This window comes from Hyperolius riggenbachi, chromosome 9 (assembly GCF_040937935.1).
Source record: "Hyperolius riggenbachi isolate aHypRig1 chromosome 9, aHypRig1.pri, whole genome shotgun sequence".
Classification (NCBI taxonomy): Eukaryota; Metazoa; Chordata; class Amphibia; order Anura; family Hyperoliidae; genus Hyperolius; species Hyperolius riggenbachi.
The window spans coordinates 261,345,714-261,368,384 of NC_090654.1; the positions used below are offsets into that span (position 1 = coordinate 261,345,714).

General features: G+C 44.0%; 1 protein-coding gene across 1 annotated transcript; it reads left to right on the forward strand.

Moving 5' to 3' along the window:
- The first annotated feature begins 786 nt into the window (after nucleotides 1-786).
- SIX1 (SIX homeobox 1) lies at nucleotides 787-5,285 on the forward strand. Its single transcript, XM_068252151.1, is given in 3 exon segments — nucleotides 787-1,169; nucleotides 1,171-1,502; nucleotides 4,367-5,285. Coding segments are annotated over 3 exon segments (855 nt in total). The 5' UTR covers nucleotides 787-941; the 3' UTR covers nucleotides 4,662-5,285.
- The last annotated feature ends 17,386 nt before the right edge of the window (nucleotides 5,286-22,671 follow it).

The following is a 22,671-nucleotide window of genomic DNA, read 5'->3' on the forward strand; positions in this document are numbered from 1 at the left end:
TCGCATTTGGCTCCACGATTTGCAAGCAAAATCTTGCGATTCAGCGCGATTTGCGGCTTGCGATTCCTGTTCAATAGAATGAGAATCACATCGCCATCGCACCCGAAACGCTACATGCAGCGCGTTTGCAATTGATCGAAATCGCAAACACTGCTGTGTGAATGCATCCGTAGGGATACATTAGTAGCAGCGCTTTGGTGATCGCTGGCGATCAGCAAGGCGTTGAAAAATCGCCCAGTGTGAACCAGCCCTAAGGACGCGCTGAAGGGGCCGGCCTGCAGTGCTAGGAGTCTCCCCCTGTATCCCTGGGCCCTGCCCACTTGCAGCCATTTCCCATGCTATAGCTGCATTGTTTAATTATTCATCTTCCTGCACAATCTATTCATCAGGGCATGTTTTATTCATGATTAGCATTGAGGTAATTAAATACCGCCTCACCTGAAATGGACAATGACATTTTTTGATTTTTCTCCCCCCCCCCCCCCACCCCCCCCCCCCCCTCTTCTGTATTTCTCACACACACAGCTCTGCTGCCCTTCTAATTGATTTGTGCAGAGATGAGTCTTTGGTCCCCTTAGGTGATACTTGAGAAGGGGTTCATGTTGCAGGTCCCTGACGTGTCTCCCCACCCTGAGGGCAGCAGCATCACCCACCCTGCTTTCCCTCCCCGCACACAGTCTGCTCTCCATCCCCTTGCTCTCTCCGGCTTCGGACTGCCCCCCCTCTGCCCGGGCAGCCAATCAGGATCTCCTTAAGGAGGCTTCCACCAGAAGCGAAAGAAAACTTCTTTACAGCTACAACATCTCGGCGGAGCGGACAGATCGGGCTGCTGGACTTCCCTGCTGTGGACTTACACTTCGGCGCCGCGTTTCTCCTCGCTGGTGTATGTTTGGCGCTTGGTCGCCGGGCGTCCTGTGGCTTTGGCGCACGCTCCCTGAGCCATGTCTATGCTGCCTTCCTTTGGCTTCACCCAGGAGCAAGTAGCCTGCGTGTGCGAGGTCCTTCAGCAAGGGGGGAACCTGGAGAGGCTGGGCAGGTTTCTGTGGTCCCTGCCAGCCTGCGACCACCTCCACAAGAACGAGAGCGTGCTGAAAGCCAAAGCTGTGGTGGCCTTCCACCGGGGCAACTTCAGGGAACTGTACAAGATCCTGGAGAGCCACCAGTTCTCCCCCCCACAACCACCCCAAACTCCAGCAACTCTGGCTCAAGGCGCACTATGTGGAGGCTGAGAAGCTGAGGGGGAGACCCCTGGGGGCTGTGGGGAAGTACAGGGTGAGGAGGAAATTCCCCCTGCCCAGGACCATCTGGGATGGAGAGGAGACCAGCTATTGCTTCAAGGAGAAGTCCAGAGGGGTGCTGAGAGAGTGGTATGCTCACAACCCTTACCCATCTCCCAGGGAGAAGAGGGAACTGGCCGAGGCCACAGGACTCACCACCACTCAGGTCAGCAACTGGTTCAAGAACCGGAGGCAAAGGGACAGAGCGGCCGAGGCCAAAGAGAGGTAGGTGCCTGACACTTCCCATATGGCTGTCCCTCAGAGGAGAAGCAACCCCGAGCTGCTACTGTGCACAAGAGTTCCAGAGAACAGCTCTGATTTCGAGAACTGTCTCTGGGTCTTGGAATAATCCCTAGAAGAACCGTCCCAGTCACTCATCAATGTCATATTAATACAGAAATCCCAATTCCACTACTTCTTCTTAAAGGGTGACTAAACAAATATAAATAAAATAAAATATATGCTATGATGGGATTGCAGATTGCTGCAGAGGAACGCTAAGCTGCAAAAAAGCAGGCAACAATTATGTTTTGAGATATTTTTTTTAATAGTTTTTGCTATAAGAAACTATGCACGCGTCAAACGCTATGAAAAAAAAATGTTATGCGTTTGTTGTGATTATTACACAGATCTGTTTACTCCAGTACCGATCACCCATGAGGTTATACCGACTAGCCGGACTCAGACAAAGAAGCAGAGGTCGCCTCATCTGCCACACGTGCTCACAAATAACTTTTTCACGCTACTGTAAACTTTCAGCACTTTTCTGCTGAAAGACAGGAGTCAATAGGGCATATTCTATAAAGTAACCCCCCCCCCCCCCCCCCCCCCCTCTTCTCTCCCTGCAGTAATGGACTTACCGTTTGCTGTAGATGTAGGATCCCATACTGTGCCAGCAGCCTAAACAAATGCAGAGGGTAGTTGTGTGGCATCCTGGTGTTCTCCTATCTTTGGCTGTCACAGTGCAGCCCTGAGTCTGCCCCCCATACGGGGTATAGAGAGAGGAGATCTCATTATCTGAGCCCAACAACACATATAACGTTTCCACAACTTACTGCACTAGAATTTCACACTATTACAGATCCTGGGAACTGGTCTGTAGACTCCAATGTGACACTTACCAGCTACTGCTCAGAGCAGCCCGGATTCTGCAGAATGTAGACTTTTATGTCAAGAGGACAAATAATAGCAAATGAAGAGGGGGATTCATGTAGGAGCCCCCTGCAGGAAAACAGGCAGAAGGAGAATGGGATTTACATTTCACAAATATACTTCTAGCGTTGTGTGCAAAAGCCAAACAAACAGGACAGTTCTGTTAAACAAATAAATACAAAACAGCTTGTTTTATAGACCTGAGAAGGAGTCTATTCTGAGAGTTTAGCAGACACACAACACTAATGCTGCTGCTCTATATAACAACAGCCACACAGACTCTGTATAGTGCTGTGACGTCAACAAAACTTTATCAATTAATTATTAATTGAGCAACAGGATAACTTAGGAACTTTTATTACATTTGTATTACTTATGTGTAGTTTACGTTTGCTTGATTTGGCATTTTATAAGTATAAAGAAAACATTTTACTAAAATAAATAGAATTAGAGGAACAGATACGAATTAAAAATAAGGGGGGGGGGGGGGAGAAATTTGGCCACACACATTACGATTAGGTCTGTCGATATTACAAACCAGACTGCATTTTTTTTTCTTTTCTTTATCGAAGTGTTGACGTGCAGATTAGAGGTTGGAGATATACCACACAGAAGTGGTCATCTTTCTGGCCGAAGGAGCTGACAATCGAGAGATACATAGTACTGTTGTGTATAGCGCCCACATATTCTGTGGCCATGTACAACAGAAGGCATAATAGTGCACTGACGAGGCAGGGATATAGAAAATATACAATGCAACAGTTCAGCTTGTAAATTGTACGTAGAGGTAGAAGCTATAAATACGCAGCAATACCGGTACACAGTAGGAGAGAGAGCTCTGTCCTTCCCAATTTGACAATCTTGAAAATTAATTGGTTTGAAATTAATTGACAATGCTCAGTTACAAGAGTTAAAACGTGCTGATTGTACAGCCTATTCCAAATGCTGGTTGCTCGTCTTGTACTGTACGGTACAAGACATTGTCACACATGGACAGATGTGCTACAGATCTGATCTATACACAAATCTACCTCTTATAATAGCATTTGACTACATGGGCAAGGATAGATTGTAAGCTCACCTGAGCACGGCCCTCCTCCTCTCCTGTGTCATTGTTTTATGTTTGTAATATCTTAAAGTACACAAGTGCAAGCTTTATCATTTACTGTACATTTATTTATATTACATGATCACTTTATAAACAATAACCTTGCTGCAATACGTCATAGCTACACACTGTTATAGATCTGATAGGTGGAAATCTAAATATCTATTCTGATCCTTTATTTTTGTTGTTCGTATATAGTCACAATTGGAGTAGATCAGATAGAACCATCCTTTTATTTTCATATATTTTGATTTATTTGTTTATTTATTGGATTGGCTCATAAATGGGCCGTATTTTCCCATGTAAGAAAGAACTGGAGAGAAAAAAAATGAGGACAGACGGTCAGGAGGAGCAGAACAGACTAGAGAAAGAGGGGGGGGGGGGGGGGGCAAACGGGAGGAAATTGGAGTAGATCAGGAGATCGTCCTATAATGGAATATACATTTTTTTAATCTTATATCTTTTAAAATGTCTTTAAAATACATTAATTTAACCTTAAGAAAGAACTGGAGGAAACATTTGATGACAGATGGACAGGATAGAGGGGATAGACTAGAGGAAGCAGAGAGGGGAAAAAGAGTTATATTAAAAAAGTAAAAGTTAAAAAAAAAGATAGAGGAAGGTCAAAGAAAATCAAAAGTACAAAGAAAAAAGAACAAGTAAAAATAGACTGAGGTGCGAAACATGAGAATTGGCGGAAATAGAAAGTAGTGTAATGTGTACGATTATATATATGATTGGCGGGGTAGAGGGGGTTTAGGTATGGAGGGGCGTGTGGCAAATATAATATATGGAATTAATTGTGACCCCTCTGTGTCTGTCTTCCCAGGGAGAATACAGAGAACAGCAATACGTCCGGCAACAAGCAGAACCAGCTCTCCCCGTTGGACGGCGGAAAATCTCTCATGTCCAGCTCGGAAGAGGAATTCTCCCCGCCGCAAAGCCCTGACCAGAACTCTGTGCTCTTACTGCAGGGCAACCTCACCCACCCGGGGGCCTCGTCCTACTCCCTGAGCGCCCTCACTGCACCCCAGGGCGGCCATGGCCTGGCCAGCCACCAGCACCAACTGCAGGACTCTCTGCTCGGACCTCTGACCTCCAGCCTCGTGGACCTAGGATCCTAAAAATGGAAGGGGCCTCAGCACGGAGCCCCGGGGACTGCACACTTCTTACTGTACATAGCAAGACACTTGGTGGTCTCATCTCATGGTACTTAATGGTTACAGACTGAAAACAGTGACTTTTTTTTATTTCGACCCCCCCCCCCCCCCCCCTTCCCAACCCCTTTTACCCACCTTAACGAACCCGTTCACCATCGCCATCCAAAGCTCTTAAGACCCTCTCTAGTCCTTCTGCAATTAGCCAAATGCTGAGAACAGAGGCTAAAAAGCCCCCCTCCCTCCCCAAAATCCCTTCATCCGACCCCCCCGCAGCTGTTACCAGGCCTAGGATTTACGACGCTAGAGGATATTTCTGTACTTTATTTATGAAGAACTCTCTCTTTCACTTCTTTTTTGCGCTTATTTTACCACCCGAAGAGTGGTCGCATCTCCATCGGAAAACGATATCGTCGGCAGAAAAAAAAACATCGCTGAAAGTACGTCCATCTTCGACGTTGTTCGCCCGTTGGAGGAGGATAAGTTTACAATTTTTTTTTCACAATTGTGTTCTAAAAGAAAACAATCCCGGCAAGATTCTAAAAGTTTGCAAAAGTAGTTTATAATAAAATACAGTATTAGAAAATCAAATGACGCCTGCTGTGTTTTGTTAAAACAAGGGAGCGATGTTAGATCGTAACGAGAACTAGAGCTGCCAGTTGGGCTGCCTGTTAGTGGCCGCGATTTGCGGAAACATCTACAGTATGGCAGCAGCTAATAGGACGTTATTTCTGTATACAAGATAATTATGATTGTAGGTAGATTTACATCATTATGATTGTAGGTAGATTTACAACAGATATAGGGTAAAATGGCTGAATAGAGAGTTAGAGACCTGTCTGTGGCGTGTATGTCAGGGTAGGAGAATGAGCAGAATTCCCCTTATATGAAAGTTTGTGCAGACAAATCAGTTAGCCAAATCCACAGATTGGGAGATCTCAGTTGAAAGATTTCATATAAAAAACAGGATGAATAGACGACAAACTGAGACACATTTATATAAAGATAGACAGATTGATAGATGATGTTTTTACAATATACATATACATTCTATTCCTAGTAATTATCATACATTGATGGTGCTCACAAATAGGACAATATTGGATGTACAATCTTACCACTTCTATGGGATATGGCTTACTACTTCAACGTATATTTAGACAGATAGATAGACAGACAGACAGACAGACAGACAGACAGACAGACAGATAGATAGATAGATAGATAGATAGATAGATAGATAGATAGATTTAGATTGATATGGAAAAATAGAGATAGATAGACAGTCAGACAAATAGATAGCTATAGATGTGAATAGATGAAAGAAAGAAAGATAGATAGGGAGGGATGTGGATAGGTAGATATGGATAGATAGATAGATAGATAGATAGATAGAAAAAGAGAGAGATAGATAGATAGATAGATAGATAGATAGATAGATAGATAGATAGATAGATAGATAGGGAGGGATGTGGATAGGTAGATATGGATAGATAGAAAGATAGATAGATGATAATGGATAGGGACAGTCTAACGTTATACACAGAATTGGCTTAGCTGTCATTTGAAATGACAAATGATCCCCATTTCGCACTGATCGCTATAGGAAAACGATTACATACAGCGACCATAATGGCCCCAGCGCCTGCGTGAGCGCTAAACGCTTTTAATATTTAAGTGACAATATGCCACCTATTGACGTTTTGCCATAGGGACAGTTTGCTTTGCCCTCTGATGATCCCTGTCTGTGTTCTGGTCACTGGCTGGCCAGACATTCTCCTCCATTATTAGTATGTAATACACAGAAGTCTGGAAGACAGAGGCCGGGCATGACTTGCATATTATTATTAGGAAAATGACAGCAGCAGAATTAAAAGCAGTTATTCTTAGACTAGACGGCAGTCAGGCCACTCAAAAGAGGCGATAATTGCTCATCTGTGTTCATAACAGTTTTGCTTTCACAATCGTTCCCACTTATAACACCCCTGTCCATAGATACTCCATCTGAATAAGGCCTCTGTCTTCTGATGGGACATCTAAAACCAGTTGTTGCCTATGGCAACCAGATCCTCCTTCTGCAGTTGCTGTGGGTAACGGCATCACGCTTAAGTGGGGCTTTATAGATCAGGGGCAAGGGATGTCATATTTTTGTTTTGGTTTCAACAAAGAAGACAGCCTATCAGACAAAGGCACTGACTCTCTCAGTGTCTTGCAAAGTCGAACTGATTTTTATCTCTTTTGTCCACAGCAATAACTGCTGTTCTTGAGGCATAGATCCTGACAGCGATTTTGCCGGTTATTTGTCACTGCAGTTACCAATGACTTTACATCTACAAACTGCTTTTATTGGGATTTTACCTGTTGCTAACTAGGGATGGTCAGGTCAGTTTCATGCAAATAAGTTGTTGGAGCAGTATGTAAATTGTGTATGCAAATTTATGGAACCCAAAAATGAACCAATCAAATCCTGGTGGGATAAAATTCCATTGGTCCATTTTCAAGATGCATAAATTTGCATACAAAATGGTCATAATCTCACTGACCATCCCTATTGCTAACCACAAAAACAAACACAACAGGCAACGGATGCATCTCAGTGGCTAGTAACTGACCTGGGATAATAGCAGAATTAATTGAATATGACATTGGCACAGGGGTTAATTAAGGCAAATGGGTAGGTACTGGGTAGCAGCTTTGGCTGTCTTTTTGGGAAGTTGAGGTGGGGGCAGAGAACTCTAGGGCATGACAGGCAGGTCCCTGGAAACCCAGCTGGCCCAAAGCACCAGCATTGGATGGTTGTAAGAAGAAAAACAGAGACATGCACCCTGTATGAATTTAGAGAGTTTAGCCTAATTCCCCCTCATCTGTGACTAATCACAACTGTAATTTGATCTCTCAGCTGTGTCAGCGGGCTGCCTCGGCAAAGCAGCTAATTTGTAAAGACAGGATGTTAACCCTATGCCTGCTTCCATGACAGCAGGAAGTAGATACACTGCAGATTTATTGCAGTATTTGTAAAAAATAAATCTTTATTATGCCGTTGCTTATCTTTCAGAGCAGAGAGGAAGTTCTGAGTTCAGGTCCGCTTAAAGGCCCGTTACAGAAACTAGATAGATTTCTTTGATGGCTGAAATAGTTGTTTTTGTAAATATATTTCAGTTTTACATCTTTCTGCAGCTGGTGACAGTCATTGCATGCTTGGCCCACCTAAGGGACACAGGACAATGACTGGCTTACAGGAGGACAAAACAATCAGTAGAAGTCAGTCCATTGCATGTCACTTATATTGACATAGCTGCAGAAGACATCAAATGCCTGAAACAGTTTTTTTTACCTCTCAAATCTCTGATGTGAGCAGAGGAGAGTTGATCAATGAGAAGGTAGTTGTCCCAGTTGATGCAAACTTTGTTGCCATTTGTGTTCAGTTTGTAAATAGGCCTGTCCAATGCAGATGATGCCAGGCTGGACTCGCCCATTTTCAGGCTGTTTGACATTTGCTGCTAATCTATTGATCCTGTTAATATGTCACTAGCCATAGCGCTATCCCTGTAAGGGCTGGAACCCACTAGAGCACCTTTTTGAGCATTTAGGGAGCGCTTTAAAGCGCTAGCGATTTCCCTAAACGCTCTGCTAATGTAAATAAATGTGACAAATTCCACAGTAGCGATAGCGAACACAGGACATGCAGCCTTTTGGGAGCGTTTGCGCTTCAATGTAAAGTATGTAAGCGCTGGCAAATTGCTTATGAATGGCTACACATAGCGATTTGTGTGCGATTTTAAACTACTGCAAACTGTAAAAAAAAAAAATTATAGTAAATTGAAAGGACCAATCAGAATTAAAATCACTAAGCGCTATCATAATCGCTGGCAAAAAGCTTACACTTTAAAAAATGGCTACCAAAATCGCCAGAAAACGCTCACGAAATCGCTTACAAAACGATTTGTAGTGGATTCCAGGCCTGACATAGGCCTGCAAGGGCTGGTTGTAGTTCAGTCAAGGGAGACCGGTTGCTATGGTGAATTAAAACATTCTTCCTGTAGAACTCTCTTCATAAGTGAGACAGCTCTGTGACATCACTCATATGACATCATACCTTCTCAGAAAGCAAACAATTCAATTAAAATAAAATAAAAAATCAGGGGCCTTTATTCATCAATAGTTGATATCTGGCCTGATCCAATTCACTTTTCTCCTAAGTTGTTTCCTCAATTAAATGCCATTTAAAGGACCAATATCCCCAAAAAATAAATAACTAAATACAATACTGAATACATGCATATGCAATGTAGATTTGTCTAAAGGTGCGTACACACATGCGACTATAGTCATTTGTAACGATCGTTCCCCGATCTTTACCAACGACGATCGTTACAAAAAACGAACCACCGACTATTAAGGCAAACGACGAACGAGCCAAATCGCTACAAAAGAAAGTTCTGTCTCGGCGGATTTTAACCAACGACGATCGTTTGCAAAAGTAGTACATCGTTGGAAACGGTCGTTCGTACTAAGCTTGACATGCGCATTTCATTATTTCTCTGTGAAACTTCTCATTTTTATGCGCAGGCGCAATAGTTACTTTACGTGATGTAACGTTCGTTCTAACGATCAGATCGTTACACACCTTTTAAAACTATCTTTACATAGGTCGTTCTTTCAACAATTAAAAGTTCGTTCGTCGTTCTCAACGAACGATCGTTGTCGCATGTGTGTACGTAGCATTAGAGTAAAATGCACTATCAATTATATTTGTCCTAGGTTGCTATCACTTACAATAGATAGTTAAAATTTGACAGTTTTTGGACTAGTCCATCTCTTCACATTCTCAGGTATTCCTTTATTTACAAAAGCACTTAGGCCTCATTCACACCTAAAAACCCAAACGCAAGTGTTTTGTGTTTTTGTGTGTAGTTTTTTTCCCCCTCCCGGCGCTCCACTGCGTTTTTGGAAAAAGTGCTTTTCTAAGCGCTTTGCCAGAGCGGTTTTGAGATTCACTCCCTAACGCAAGTCAGGAAGTGAACTCTTTGACCCGGAAAAGAATGAATACAATGTATTTATTCTAAAAAAGCGAACGCAATCGCCGCCTAAAGTGATCTTGTGAGCATTTAGCGCTCTTCATATACCTTCCATTAAACATAAGTCGCCCCAAAAATGGTACAGACACCGCTTTACTGAACGCACAGCGCACAAACTGCGCTGATATGCACCTTCTCATAGAGATTCATTGCACAAGTGTTTTGTGGGCAATTTTAAAAATCTCCTGCGCTTGATAAAAAGGCTGAAAACAACCCCAGTGTGAATGAGCCCTTATTGAATGGCATTTTCTCAATCCATCTTCCAAAATGGCATACAACCAAGTAGGGAAGGTAGCCAGCATCTTTTGTACAGATCCTTTTCAGACAGTGCTTTTGTAAAGAATAAAGGTAATACTTACAAACCCCCATGAGATGGTCTAGTCCACATGTGTCGAACTCCAGGCCTGGAGGGCCAGATCCATGCCAGTGTTTAGGATGAACTAAGAAAGAAATTAATGTGTTCTACCTGATAGACCACACCTTTCCTGATTCAGACCCACCAATTCATTTGAGCTGTATCAAAAATGTGTGAGGATCTCGGCCCTCGTAGGACCGGTTTAACATACCTGCTCTAGTCCAAAATCTATAAGATCTTTCAGCTTTTAACTGGCTATTGGAAGTGGCAGCAACATAGGGAATAAATAATTTCTAGTGCTTTTTACTCAGGGCGAAATGTACATTTTAAAGTTATGTATTTTACTTTTTTTTTTTATAGTGGTCATCTAAGCCACCAGTATGCAAGAAAATACTCTGAATTATTTCACCCACTTTTTTTGTACTTTATTCAATTGCGGAGTGCTGAAAAGATATTTTAAATAGAAGGTGAAAATGTATCTTCTTGGAGAAAATAATGCAATTGAATCAGGCCTATTATGTTTATACCTTATTTTATCTTTAGAGTATTAGATCAGGAAAAGATAAAGAGAGTCCACAAGGGAAGGAAGGGTAATATAGGTAGGAAATAAACGGTCAAATTGATGAGAATGTTGATTTATATGATTACCCATATGTATGTGTCATTTTATAGAATGCTATGGACTCCCTAAACACATGAATGTCTCTGTATTGGAAGGTTTGAGGCCATTTAGGTCATATTGTACAAGAAGACCATATACCCAGTATGCCCCCTGCTGGAACTTTGCAGAATGAGTCCATTTATTCGTGTTTTGGTACCTGTTCCCTGCATACACTCTCTATGACACCTGTATAGTAGCTGGCAGATCACAGTGTAGTGTATGATATGCACAGTGACACTCACATCACATACTGACATAGACAGCATTTTAATGGGTGTTTGCTCCTATTGGTCAGGGCTAATGATCCTTTTGTTGGTGTTTTGGGCCATTTAATAGGTGTTTATTTAAGTGGCAGGGCTGTTTACTCTGCCGCCTTTGGGGACGTGGAGAAATGCCACCCTCTGCAGGGGGGGAGTCTGGCTGGGGACTTGGGGACATTCTCCACATTCAGTGCTAAAATAAACACAGTGCGAAACGCCAGTCTCACCTCGGGGAGAGGGGCGGCTGGGGGGCTTCTGGACCTGGCTGGGGGCTGCAGGCCTGGTTGGGGGATACTGGACTTGGCTGGGGGGCTGCAGGCCTGGCTGGGGGCTGCTGGACCTAGCTGGGGGCTACTGGGGGGCTGCAGGCCTGGCTGGGGGATGCTGGACCTGGCTGGGGGGCTGCTGGGGCTGGATGGGGGCACTTGGACCTAGCAGGAGGCTGCGGGCCTGGCTGGGGGGCTGCTGGGCATTATTGGGTGTTACTAGGCCTGGCTGGGGGGCTTCTGGGCCTTGCTGGACTGACCTGGTCTGGTGTAACCACAGTGTTGCTAGCCAGAAACTTCTGCCCTACCATGCCTGATTGACAGTCCTGAGTGAGTTGTCTCTGCAAAGCCTGCTATGGCAATGCATAGAGACGGTAAGAAAATGTATCCCAAAGTATGGACTTTTCTGCTGTGATGACTGCGTCCTCCCGTGAGGTTGATAGACTGGGAGGGGGGGAGGGGGGGGGGGGGAGGGGGGGAGACTGGCGAGAATACAGCTGTACAGGACATGTAGAGAGACGTAGTGGCATTTCACAGACTTATTTTTCACTCTTGGAAGCATATACCCACCACCACCATACACAATACGACCCCTCATGTATGCGGTAATACAAATTTAGTGTGTGTATATGTGTAATTAAATTACATTACATTTTGTACGGCTATGAATGAACTGTTGGGAGTAAACAGATTCTGTTCACCAACGTGTTAATTATATTTGATAAACCGTCAATAAAAGAGAGGGAACGTAGGAGATCTTAACAATACAGGTGCTTAAAAATAAAACTGCTCCAAAAAAAGTAATACAAAAAAAATCTACACCAAAAAGAAATAACAACTAGAATTGCCAGCCTTTGTTATAAATAACATAATAATAATAATAATAATAATAATAATAATAATAATAATAATAATAATAATAATAATAATAATAATAATAATAATAATAATAATAATAATATGTTACTATTATTGTTATTTTTATTATATACTTTCCGTGTGGTGTTGCGGATTTCCGACAGATCTGAGAATGTGTAGCAGGTAAGTGTTTGGCCCTATTACAGCCGCAGTTACAGATATTGTAATATACGTTGTAGTTTACATATAGGGCAGCGCAGGTACACCTACCACCCGTGCTCCCATCTGTGCATTATACATCCATTATTACCCCATTAGTGTATGTTTTCACGCCTCCTCCCCTCAGGACAGCTATATGGAGCAATTCTCCGGGTGTTTTGCAGTGATTAGTATTGCTGTATACCTCCGGGGTGACATTAGCTGCAGGGTGATGTCACTTTTCACTGTTGAGCAGCGCAGAGCGCGGTACATCATTATCTGCCGGTATAAGATGATTATATTCCTATCTGACTGCCTATGTCGATCAGTCCTGCGTGCCGGGCGCTGTGCAGGCAGCTGGCGGTCTCTAGCGCACATCTGTTTGCCATGAAAAGAGATTTAGTTGCCAATTGTATTAATTTTGAGCTTCTGAGTTCAATATAAACATGAAGTGATATGTAATATTTATTCCCCCGTGCTGGGAATATTGTAACTCCTACAAAGGGGGGCAGCAAATACAGCTTATCCATCCACACTGCATGGGATCATCAGATCGGACAGCTATCGGTCGCAACGAAAATAAGCTTCCTTTACAGTAAATAAAATTATTGGATATGTATAAGTAGGAGTCGAAATATGAAAATTTTCAATCAAGCTTTTCGTTTTCGTGCATATAGATAGATAGATCACTACTATTATTATTCGGTAAATACACACATTACATTATCATCTATAAATACACTATATATATATATATATATATACACATATACACGTACACACACACATATATATATATATATATATATATATATATATATATATATATATGTGTGTACGTGTATATGTGTATATATATATATATATATATATATATATATATATATTCGTTTTACTATTGCCATAGCGTGTGGATTAAGTGGTTACTTCGTTATCTTGTAGGTCTGATTATGCTTCTCTATACATATTTAAGATAATTTAAGTAGATTTTGAGTCCTATGGGATAAAAGCGCTATAGACATTTTATTGTTAAACTTCGTAGTTGACAGTTGATTGTGTACAGGTATTATAAGGTATATGACACAGCCAGTTAGTAAGTCGCCTTGGCAACCATTCATGCTGTTCATCTTTCAGTCAACATTCTGAAGTGGTTCCTATGGGCAATTGTTTAAATTCTAGACATCAAAAAAAATCTTTGGATACAGGAAAATACCTGCCGGCAGATAAGAAAGTGGTGGCGAATTTCTGGAAAATCTTATCAGCAGTTAGTTAAAGCCAGTTAGCGCTGCACGAGGGCAGAGTGGAGGGTGGCAGTTGGCGCTGTGGTTGCTAGGGGTAACCGCCCTGCCTCGCGCCACGCTGCCTGGCTGGCGCCGGGAAGGGTTAACCCCGCGACTCCCCTGTCGCACAGCCCACTGGAGACCATTCCGGGTTTATGGACAGGAGGAAATACTTCGTGTAATGCCCGTGACTGATGGGGCTGCGGATTGTGTTACCGGCCAGTGTGGGAACAGCAGCCTTCCTGGAGTAGCCTGGAAGGTGGGAGGAGGGGGTTGTGCTGCAAGGTGTGTGCAGCAAGAGAGGTGAGACCACTGTCCTATTATTCTGGGTGTCTTCTAGCTGCCTGCAGGGCACACCCCACATCCACCACGTATTACATCCCTAGAAACTGGAAAATGCATACATATAAATACATTAAAAAATATAATAATAATAGTTATTGTAGTGACTTGGCTATGTATTCTGTAAAGTGCTGTGGAGATGTCAGAGTGTCAGAGCTAGGGATGATCAATGATATGCAACTTTTTTTCCGAGTTTGTGCAATTTTTATGCAAATTTTTTATGGAGCTTGAAAATGGACCAATCAATTTAAATTTTCCAACTGCATATATTTGCATAGATTTACATCAACTTGGGAAAAAATGCATACCATTGATCATCCCCAGTCAGAACTATATTGTCATTAATGAGTCCAGATGACACTTATTATATTAGGAAAGATATCTCAACATCTTCCGCTGATGCTCAGATATAAATAAGCTGGGAGATCTAACATTGTGTCATGCTAGGATCAGAGATGGCTAACCTTGGCACTCCAGCTGTGGTGGAACTACAAGTCTCATGAGGCATTGCAATACTCTGACAGCTCTTATCATAACTCAGGGAGGCAGAGGCATGATGGGATTTGTAGTTTTGTCACGGCTGGAGTGCTAAGGTTAGCCATCACTGTGCTAGGATCACAGGGGTGCATTACTTTTTATTGACTGCATACATCCCTGTATGAAAACACAGCACAACACAGCCAGTGTGCACAGTACTGGCCCTAATTGTAGTGAAAATAAGGTAATGAATACAATTGCTTATTGATTACAATATTCATTTATAGATTATTTAGTCAGTGTTTGCCCATTGTAAAATCTTTCTTCTCCCTGATCTACATTCTGAAATGTATCACCGGTGGTACCTGGTGGTGAGTAACCTCTCATTTACACTCCGCTTGGGACACTGCATAGGGAAGGAGGAAGGGAGGCACTTAGGGAGGGGAGAAAGCTGCCTTTCCATCAACAGCCGTCTGTAGGCACGTGCCTACAGTGCCTTATGGTAAATCCGGCCCCAGATCAAAACGATCGATACAATATACTGTAAAGGTCTTGTTCAAAAGGGCTTGGCCATGTGTGCATTGGATGACCAACAAACCCCCAGCTGGTCCCCCATAAGTAAAATATATACCCCCCAGCTGCTGGGGGAGCCAGTACCATGAGACCCTGCTGCATGTACGTGACTTCGGGACGGGGAATGGGGGGGGGGGGGGGGGTTTGGAGTTGTACAATATTCATGGGGGAGACCTGGGGGGCCTGGCAGAGGAAGTTACACAGATTTCCACTACACTGGCAGCAACAGATTCCTATCAGATCGGATTCGATCAAAGAGGGATCCGTCTAATGGTCGAATCTACAGACCATCTGCCAGTGTATGGGCACCTTGAAGGCCCTTACCTATGTCGCAACTTTTTGCCCTGTATTTCCGATGACCAGTGATTTTTTGCGCGATGAGCAATTGTCTCTCCGCGAACTCTCGATGTGGGTACGTGTGCGCAATTAACCAAACAATGTTTTGTGACATGCGCTGGTTACGACCATTATGCTGTGTGCCTTTTTGTTTTCCCGCCTAGGGCCGGGCCGAGGCAGAGGCGAGAGAGGCTCCAGCCTCGGCGCAGTGTAGGAGGGACGGACAACTCACTCACTTATGATTCCTCTATTGTGTTTGAAGCAGAGAGAAATAGGAAAAGGGGATACATGGCAGTGACTTCAATCCAGATAACTAGAGATTAAGGTGTTGGGGGGGCCTGGGGCGCCTCTTAGTCAAATAGCAATCAGTGTGTGGCGGGTGGGGTGGGAGGGCTGGAGGGGCGCAGTTTGGTGTCTCAGCCTTGGGTGCAGGAGGACCTTGTCCCGGCTCATGGTTCTCACGATTAGAAAGATGGTTTGGGGAATGCTTGTTCATCGAGTGGCGCGACACCTCCCGATAAACGCGGCGCAACGCCGTCTGATGATCGATGTGGGGTTCGCCGATCCACTTTCAGGTGAGCATTCAGCCTCACACTGCTAGGTCTTGTAGTTCGTCAGCACAGCTGCAATCGGCTCAACCCTGAGCTGCATTATCATTAATGACTGAAGTCTTCTGGAGGATAGAGAGGCAATCTCAGCTAATGGGTGCCTGGGGACTGCAGGCGTTAACTAAATTGAAAGTCAGCACCTCTCTGAGGCCCGCCTCCCAGCAGAGGCCGAGGTGAGGCTCTGAGGGTGAACTTTTTTTTTTTAAAGGTCTGAGAAAAATGTATCTGTCAGTCACACCTGTGTCTGCTTCCCAGGCCCGACTATAAGTAGCACAGAGCATTGCATTTCATCCTTCCTCTTAGCCCTGCAGGCAGCTCATGCATTATATTCTCACACTACTGCCCAAACTCACTCACCGCACTTTCCCAGGCATCAGATACGTCTCTCAGCTGAGCTCACTTACAGTACAACTAAGGTTCCTTTTTTAGTGTTTTGTTTCCTGGGTATTCCTGTGTCAGAGCCAAGTGTAAAGTGAACCTGTCAGGGCTTGTCATGTTTAGATATGGACTATGCTACTTAAAACAAAACTGAGGTGTAAAATAAACTTGTGAAATAAGTAACTGTATCTGTAGCAGTAGTCCTAAATAGAACTTTACTGGATTCCCATATTCTTAATTTTGGAGTTTAAGCCTTGGGTTTTGAGCCCTTAGGCAACAGTTTGGGGCCGAGTTCTATACAGTTTTCCTACAAGCTTGCAGCAGGGGGGGGCGGACCTACCATGAAGCCACTTGAATCACGTGATTCTGGTGGCAAAATCTAGAGGGCAGGGTTTGGACAAACAGTTTCGGCCACTTGGCGCCTGCTTCCTCTCCTCTCTCCAGCCCGCATTCCTGACACATACACTACACTCCTCATCCATCCATCCCAGAATCTCCATCCTCATTCCACTGGTGGTATCTGCCGCCCTTCCTTATGACATCATAAGCAGGTGGGGTCAGGGTCGGACTGGGACACTGGGGGCCCACCAAAGAAATTTCAACCTGGGGCCCACACGTCCCATGATTGCAGTGAAAAAAGGGGCGTGATCATGCACTGGAAGGTGGGCGTGGTCATGATGCATTATGGACAGGGCCAAATGTACATGATCTTAGCAGCATTGTAATTCAGAGACACTGCTGCCCATCAAAACTTTGCAAAGAGTCCCCTCCTTCAATATAAAGTATGATGTCCTACTTTGCAGAGGTTGCGACCACAGAGGTTGCAGAGGTTGCGACCACATCGGGCCCTTGGGCCAAAGGGGCCCCGAAGGGCCCTCCCTCAACTACAGTATTACCTCTCTGTTGGTCCTGTGCTCATAATAATCACTTCTATAGATACTTTGAACAGTATTAATCATTAACAAGCTATTTCCAATCCCCTTCTTGCACCTCGGACACTGTAGTTGCCATTGGCAGGTTTTGGTGCGTCGTATCAATTGTTATGTATAGAGTGCTTGGGGGGCCCCATTGTAAAATTTGCATCGAGGCCTACAGCTCCTTAGCTACGCCACTGCTCTCAGCATGAGGGATTACAGCACTGAGAAGAGAATTTTTGTGCTGCAGGCAGCAATTGGAGCTCTGCCAGACAAGGGGGGGGGGGGGGGGGGGCACCAGAGACCTGGAGGGGGGCCCACCGAGGGAAAAAATTGTACTACTGTGGCCCAGTCCGACCCTGGGTGGGGTGTTGATATATTAATCTTATCGAGGCATGCTACCGTAAAACCCCATCACCGGCCAGAGATCACCATGGCCAGTTACAGGGGAAGCTTTGTCACATGACCAATCAGGCGGGGGTGCTGGCACCAGACTGGCCAATCACAGCCGCATGCTGATCTTTTTGATAATTGGTGCCGACTGCCAATGATCTCGCAGACGGGACCACAGCACCATTGTTGGGACAATCACTGCACTCAATCAGTAGCAGTGACTTCTGATATGATGTATAGGTATTGGTGGGGGGGAGGGGGGAGGATTTGTATATAAATATATGTATATCTATATTTATATATAAGCGTTTCTTGAGGTGCCTAACCCTAACCCTGGTGGTGCCCTAAGACCCTCCCTGGTGGTACCTAAATCCTAAAACTCCCCCCAGTGGTGGTGGCTAACCCTAAGACCCTCCCCCACCCCAGTGGTATCTAACCCTAATCCCTGCACGGAGGTGTCTGATTACTGGCAAGCAGAGTGAATTTCCGCAAACCCCTGACACCCGCGATTCTATCGGGTGCCTCTCTGTGCGGAAATTGACTCTGCTTGCCGGTAATCGAGCGCCTCCGTGTGCCCAAATGTAACTTATTTGCTACATTATAAAAGCCACTATTTGCGGCAGAAATGGTTCATTTAGGCCCCCGCAGGCGCCCGATAGCTGTTGCTGCCATGCGCCCAAATCTCCATTGTTTGCCGCTAAGCACGGTTTTTGTAATTAGCACCTATGGTGGTGCCATTTCTTCCATAAGGGCTTCTGCGCCTTTTTTACCTGATTAGAAGTCACTCCTCTAGCGGCTGCTAACAGGGCAGTACTATATTGATCTTGATTATTACCAATAACTGATTTTAAAGAGGAACTGTAAGCAAGGATTGAACTTCATCCCAATCAATTGCTGATACCCCCTTTCCCGTGAGAAATCTTTACCTTTTCTCCAATAGATAATCAGGGGCTCTGTATGGCTGATATTGTGGTGAAACCCCTCCCACAGTGTGATGTCAGCACCTAGGTCCTGACAGTTTACTGTCTGTGAACCTCATTGCATTGTGGGAAATGACAGCTGTTTCAAATTGCCAAGCAACTAGTATCTCCCTCTGTGCGTATGTATATCTATATATAAAAAAAAAAACACCTTTTATCCTATCGCATTGTTAGGGGGTGTGGTTATAGATTATGACAGTTGGTGCTGTCTAGTTTTTTTTTCATGTCTACCAGTAGTAAAGATTATGACATTAAAGCTGATTTTGGATCAAACAACATGAACAAATTACATGGCAAATGTCAATCATTTCTTGATCTCTCCTCTATTTTTTAACTTCTTACTTTGCAATGTATTTATTTATTTTTTCACCCTTTTCGCTACAGTTCCTCTTTAAATAACATTTCTATCATTGATTTCTGCATGCAAACATCTCAGATAGATGCTGGCTGGAAGCAAGAATGGACTTTTACTGCCCCTTGGACAACTTTCTTTTGGCTCCCCTTCCATGTGTAGCAGGCAGCCCCGCTCCCATTTAACCACTTCAGGACCACAGTCTTTCTACCCCTTAAGGACCAGGCACTTTTTTTCCATTCAGACCACTGCAGCTTTCACGGTTTATTGCTCGGTCATACAACCTACCACCTAAATGAATTTTACCTCCTTTTCTTGTCACTAATAAAGCTTTCTTTTGATGCTATTTGATTGCTCCTGCGATTTTTACTTTTTATTATATTCATCAAAAAAGACATGAATTTTGGCAAAAAAATGATTTTTTTAACTTTCTGTGCTGACATTTTTCAAATAAAGTAAAATTTCTGTATACATGCAGCGCGAAAAATGTGGACAAACATGTTTTTGATAAAAAAAACCCCATTCAGTGTATATTTATTGGTTTGGGTAAAAGTTATAGCGTTTACAAACTATGGTGCCAAAAGTGAATTTTCCCATTTTCAAGCATCTCTGACTTTTCTGCGCACCTGTCAGGTTTCATGAGGGGCTAAAATTCCAGGATAGTACAAATACCCCCCAAATGACCCCATTTTGGAAAGAAGACATCCCAAAGTATTCAGTGAGAGGCATGGTGAGTTCATAGAAGATTTTATTTTTTGTCACAAGTTAGCGGAAAATGACACTTTCTGACAAAAAAAAGAAAAAAAAAAGTTTCCATTTCTTCTAACTTGCAACAAAAAAATGAAATCTGCCACGGACTCACTATGCTCCTCTCTGAATACCTTGAAGTGTCTACTTTCCAAAATGGGGTCATTTGTGGGGTGTGTTCACTGTCCTGGCATTTTGGGGGGTGCCTAATTGTAAGCACCCCTGTAAAGCCTAAAGATGCTCATTGGACTTTTGGCCCCTTAGCGCAGTTAGGCTGCAAAAAAGTGCCACACATGTGGTATTGCCGTACTCAGGAGAAGTAGTATAATGTGTTTTGGGGTGTATTTTTACACATACCCATGCTGGGTGGGAGAAATATCTCCATAAATGACAATTGTTTTATTTTTTTTACACACAATTGTCTATTTATAGAGATATTTCTGCCACTCAGCATGGGTATGTGGAAAAATACACCCCAAAACACATTATACTACTTCTCCTGAGTACGGCGATACCACATGTGTGGCACTTTTTTGCACCCTAACTGCGCTAAGGGGCCCAAAGTTCAATGAGTACCTTTAGGATTTCACAGGTCATTTTGAGAAATTTCGTTTCAAGACTACTCCTCACGGTTTAGGGCCCCTAAAATGCCAGGACAGTATAGGAACCCCACAAATTACCCCATTTCAGAAAGAAGACACCCCAAGGTATTCCGTTAGGAGGATGGTGAGTTCATAGAAGATTTTTTTTTTTTGTCACAAGTTAGCGGAAATTGATTTTAATTGTTTTTTTTCACAAAGTGTCATTTTCCGCTAACTTGTGACAAAAAATAAAATCTTCTATGAACTCACCATACTCCTAACGGAATACCTTGGGGTGTCTTCTTTCTAAAATGGGGTCATTTGTCGGGTTCCTATACTGCCCTGGCATTTTAGGGGCCCTAAACCGTGAGGAGTAGTCTTGAAACCAAATGTCGCAAAATGACCTGTGAAATCCTAAAGGTACTCATTGGACTTTGGGCCTCTTAGCGCACTTAGGGTGCAAAAAAGTGCCACACATGTGGTACCGCCGTACTCAGGAGAAGTAGTATAATGTGTTTTGGGGTGTATTTTTACACATACCCATGCTGGGTGGGAGAAATATCTCTGTAAATGACAATTGTTTGATTTTTTTTTACACACAATTGTCCTTTTACAGAGAGATTTCTCCCACCCAGCATGGGTATGTGTAAAAATACACCCCAAAACACAATATACTACTTCTTCTGAGTACGGCGATACCACATGTGTGACACTTTTTTGCAACCTAGGTGCGCTAAGGGGCCTAACATCCTATTCACAGGTCATTTTGAGGCCTTTGGATTCTAGACTACTGCTCACGGTTTAGGGCCCCTTAAATGCCAGGGCAGTATAGGAACCCCACAAGTGACCCCATTTTAGAAAGAAGACACCCCAAGGTATTCTGTTAGGAGTATGGTGAGTTCATAGAAGATTTTTTTTTTGTCACAAGTTAGCGGAAAATGACACTTTGTGAAAAAAAAACAATACATATCAATTTCCGCTAACTTGTGACAAAAAATAAAATCTTCTATGAACTCATCATACACCTAACAGAATACCTTGGGGTGTCTTCTTTCTAAAATGGGGTCACTTGTGGGGTTCCTATACTGCCCTGGCATTTTACGGGCCCAAAACTGTGAGTAGTCTGGAAACCAAATTTCTCAAAATGACTGATCAGGGGTATAAGCATCTGCAAATTTTGATGACAGGTGGTCTATGAGGGGGCAAATTTTGTGGAACCGGTCATAAGCAGGGTGGCCTCTTAGATGACAGGATGTTTTGGGCCTGATCTGATGGATAGGAGTGCTAGGGGGTGACAGGAGGTGATTGATGGGTGTCTCAGGGGGCGGTTAGAGGGGAAAATAGATGCAATCAATGCACTGGGGAGGTGATCGGAAGGGGGTCTGAGGGGGACCTGAGGGTTTGGCCGAGTGATCAGGAGCCCACACGGGGCAAATTAGGGCCTGATCTGATGGGTAGGTGTGCTAGGGGGTGACAGGAGGTGATTGATGGGTGTCTCAAGGTGTGATTAGAGGGGGGAAATAGATGCAAGCAATGCACTAGCGAGGTGATCAGGGCTGGGGTCTGAGGACGTTCTGAGGTGTGGGCGGGTGATTGGGTGCCCGCAAGGGGCAGATTAGGGTCTAATCTGATGGGTAACCGTGACAGGTGGTGATAGGGGGTGATTGATGGGTAATTAGTGGGTGTTTAGAGGAGAGAAGAGATGTAAACACTGCACTTGGGAGGTGATCTGATGTCGGATCTGCGGGCGATCTATTGGTGTGGGTGGGTGATCAGATTGCCCGCAAGGGGCAGGTTAGGGGCTGATTGATGGGTGGCAGTGACAGGGGGTGATTGATGGGTGGCAGTGACAGGGGGTGATTGATAGGTGATTGACAGGTGATCAGTGGGTTATTACAGGGAATAACAGATGTAAATATTGCACTGGCGAATTGATAAAGGGGGGTCTGAGGGCAATCTGAGCGTGTGGGCGGGTGATTGGGTGCCCGCAAGGGGTAGATTAGGGTCTAATCTGATGGGTAACAGTGACAGGTGGTGATAGGGGGTGATTGATAGGTGATTGATGGGTAATTAGTGGGTGTTTAGAGGAGAGAATAGATGTAAACAATGGATTTGGGAGGTGATCTGATGTCGGATCTGCGGGCGATCTATTGGTGTGGGTGGGTGATCAGATTGCCCGCAAGGGGCAGGTTAGGGGCTGATTGATGGGTGGCAGTGACAGGGGGTGATTGATGGGTGGCAGTGACAGGGGGTGATTGATAGGTGATTGACAGGTGATCAGTGGGTTATTACAGGGAATAACAGATGTAAATATTGCACTGGCGAATTGATAAAGGGGGG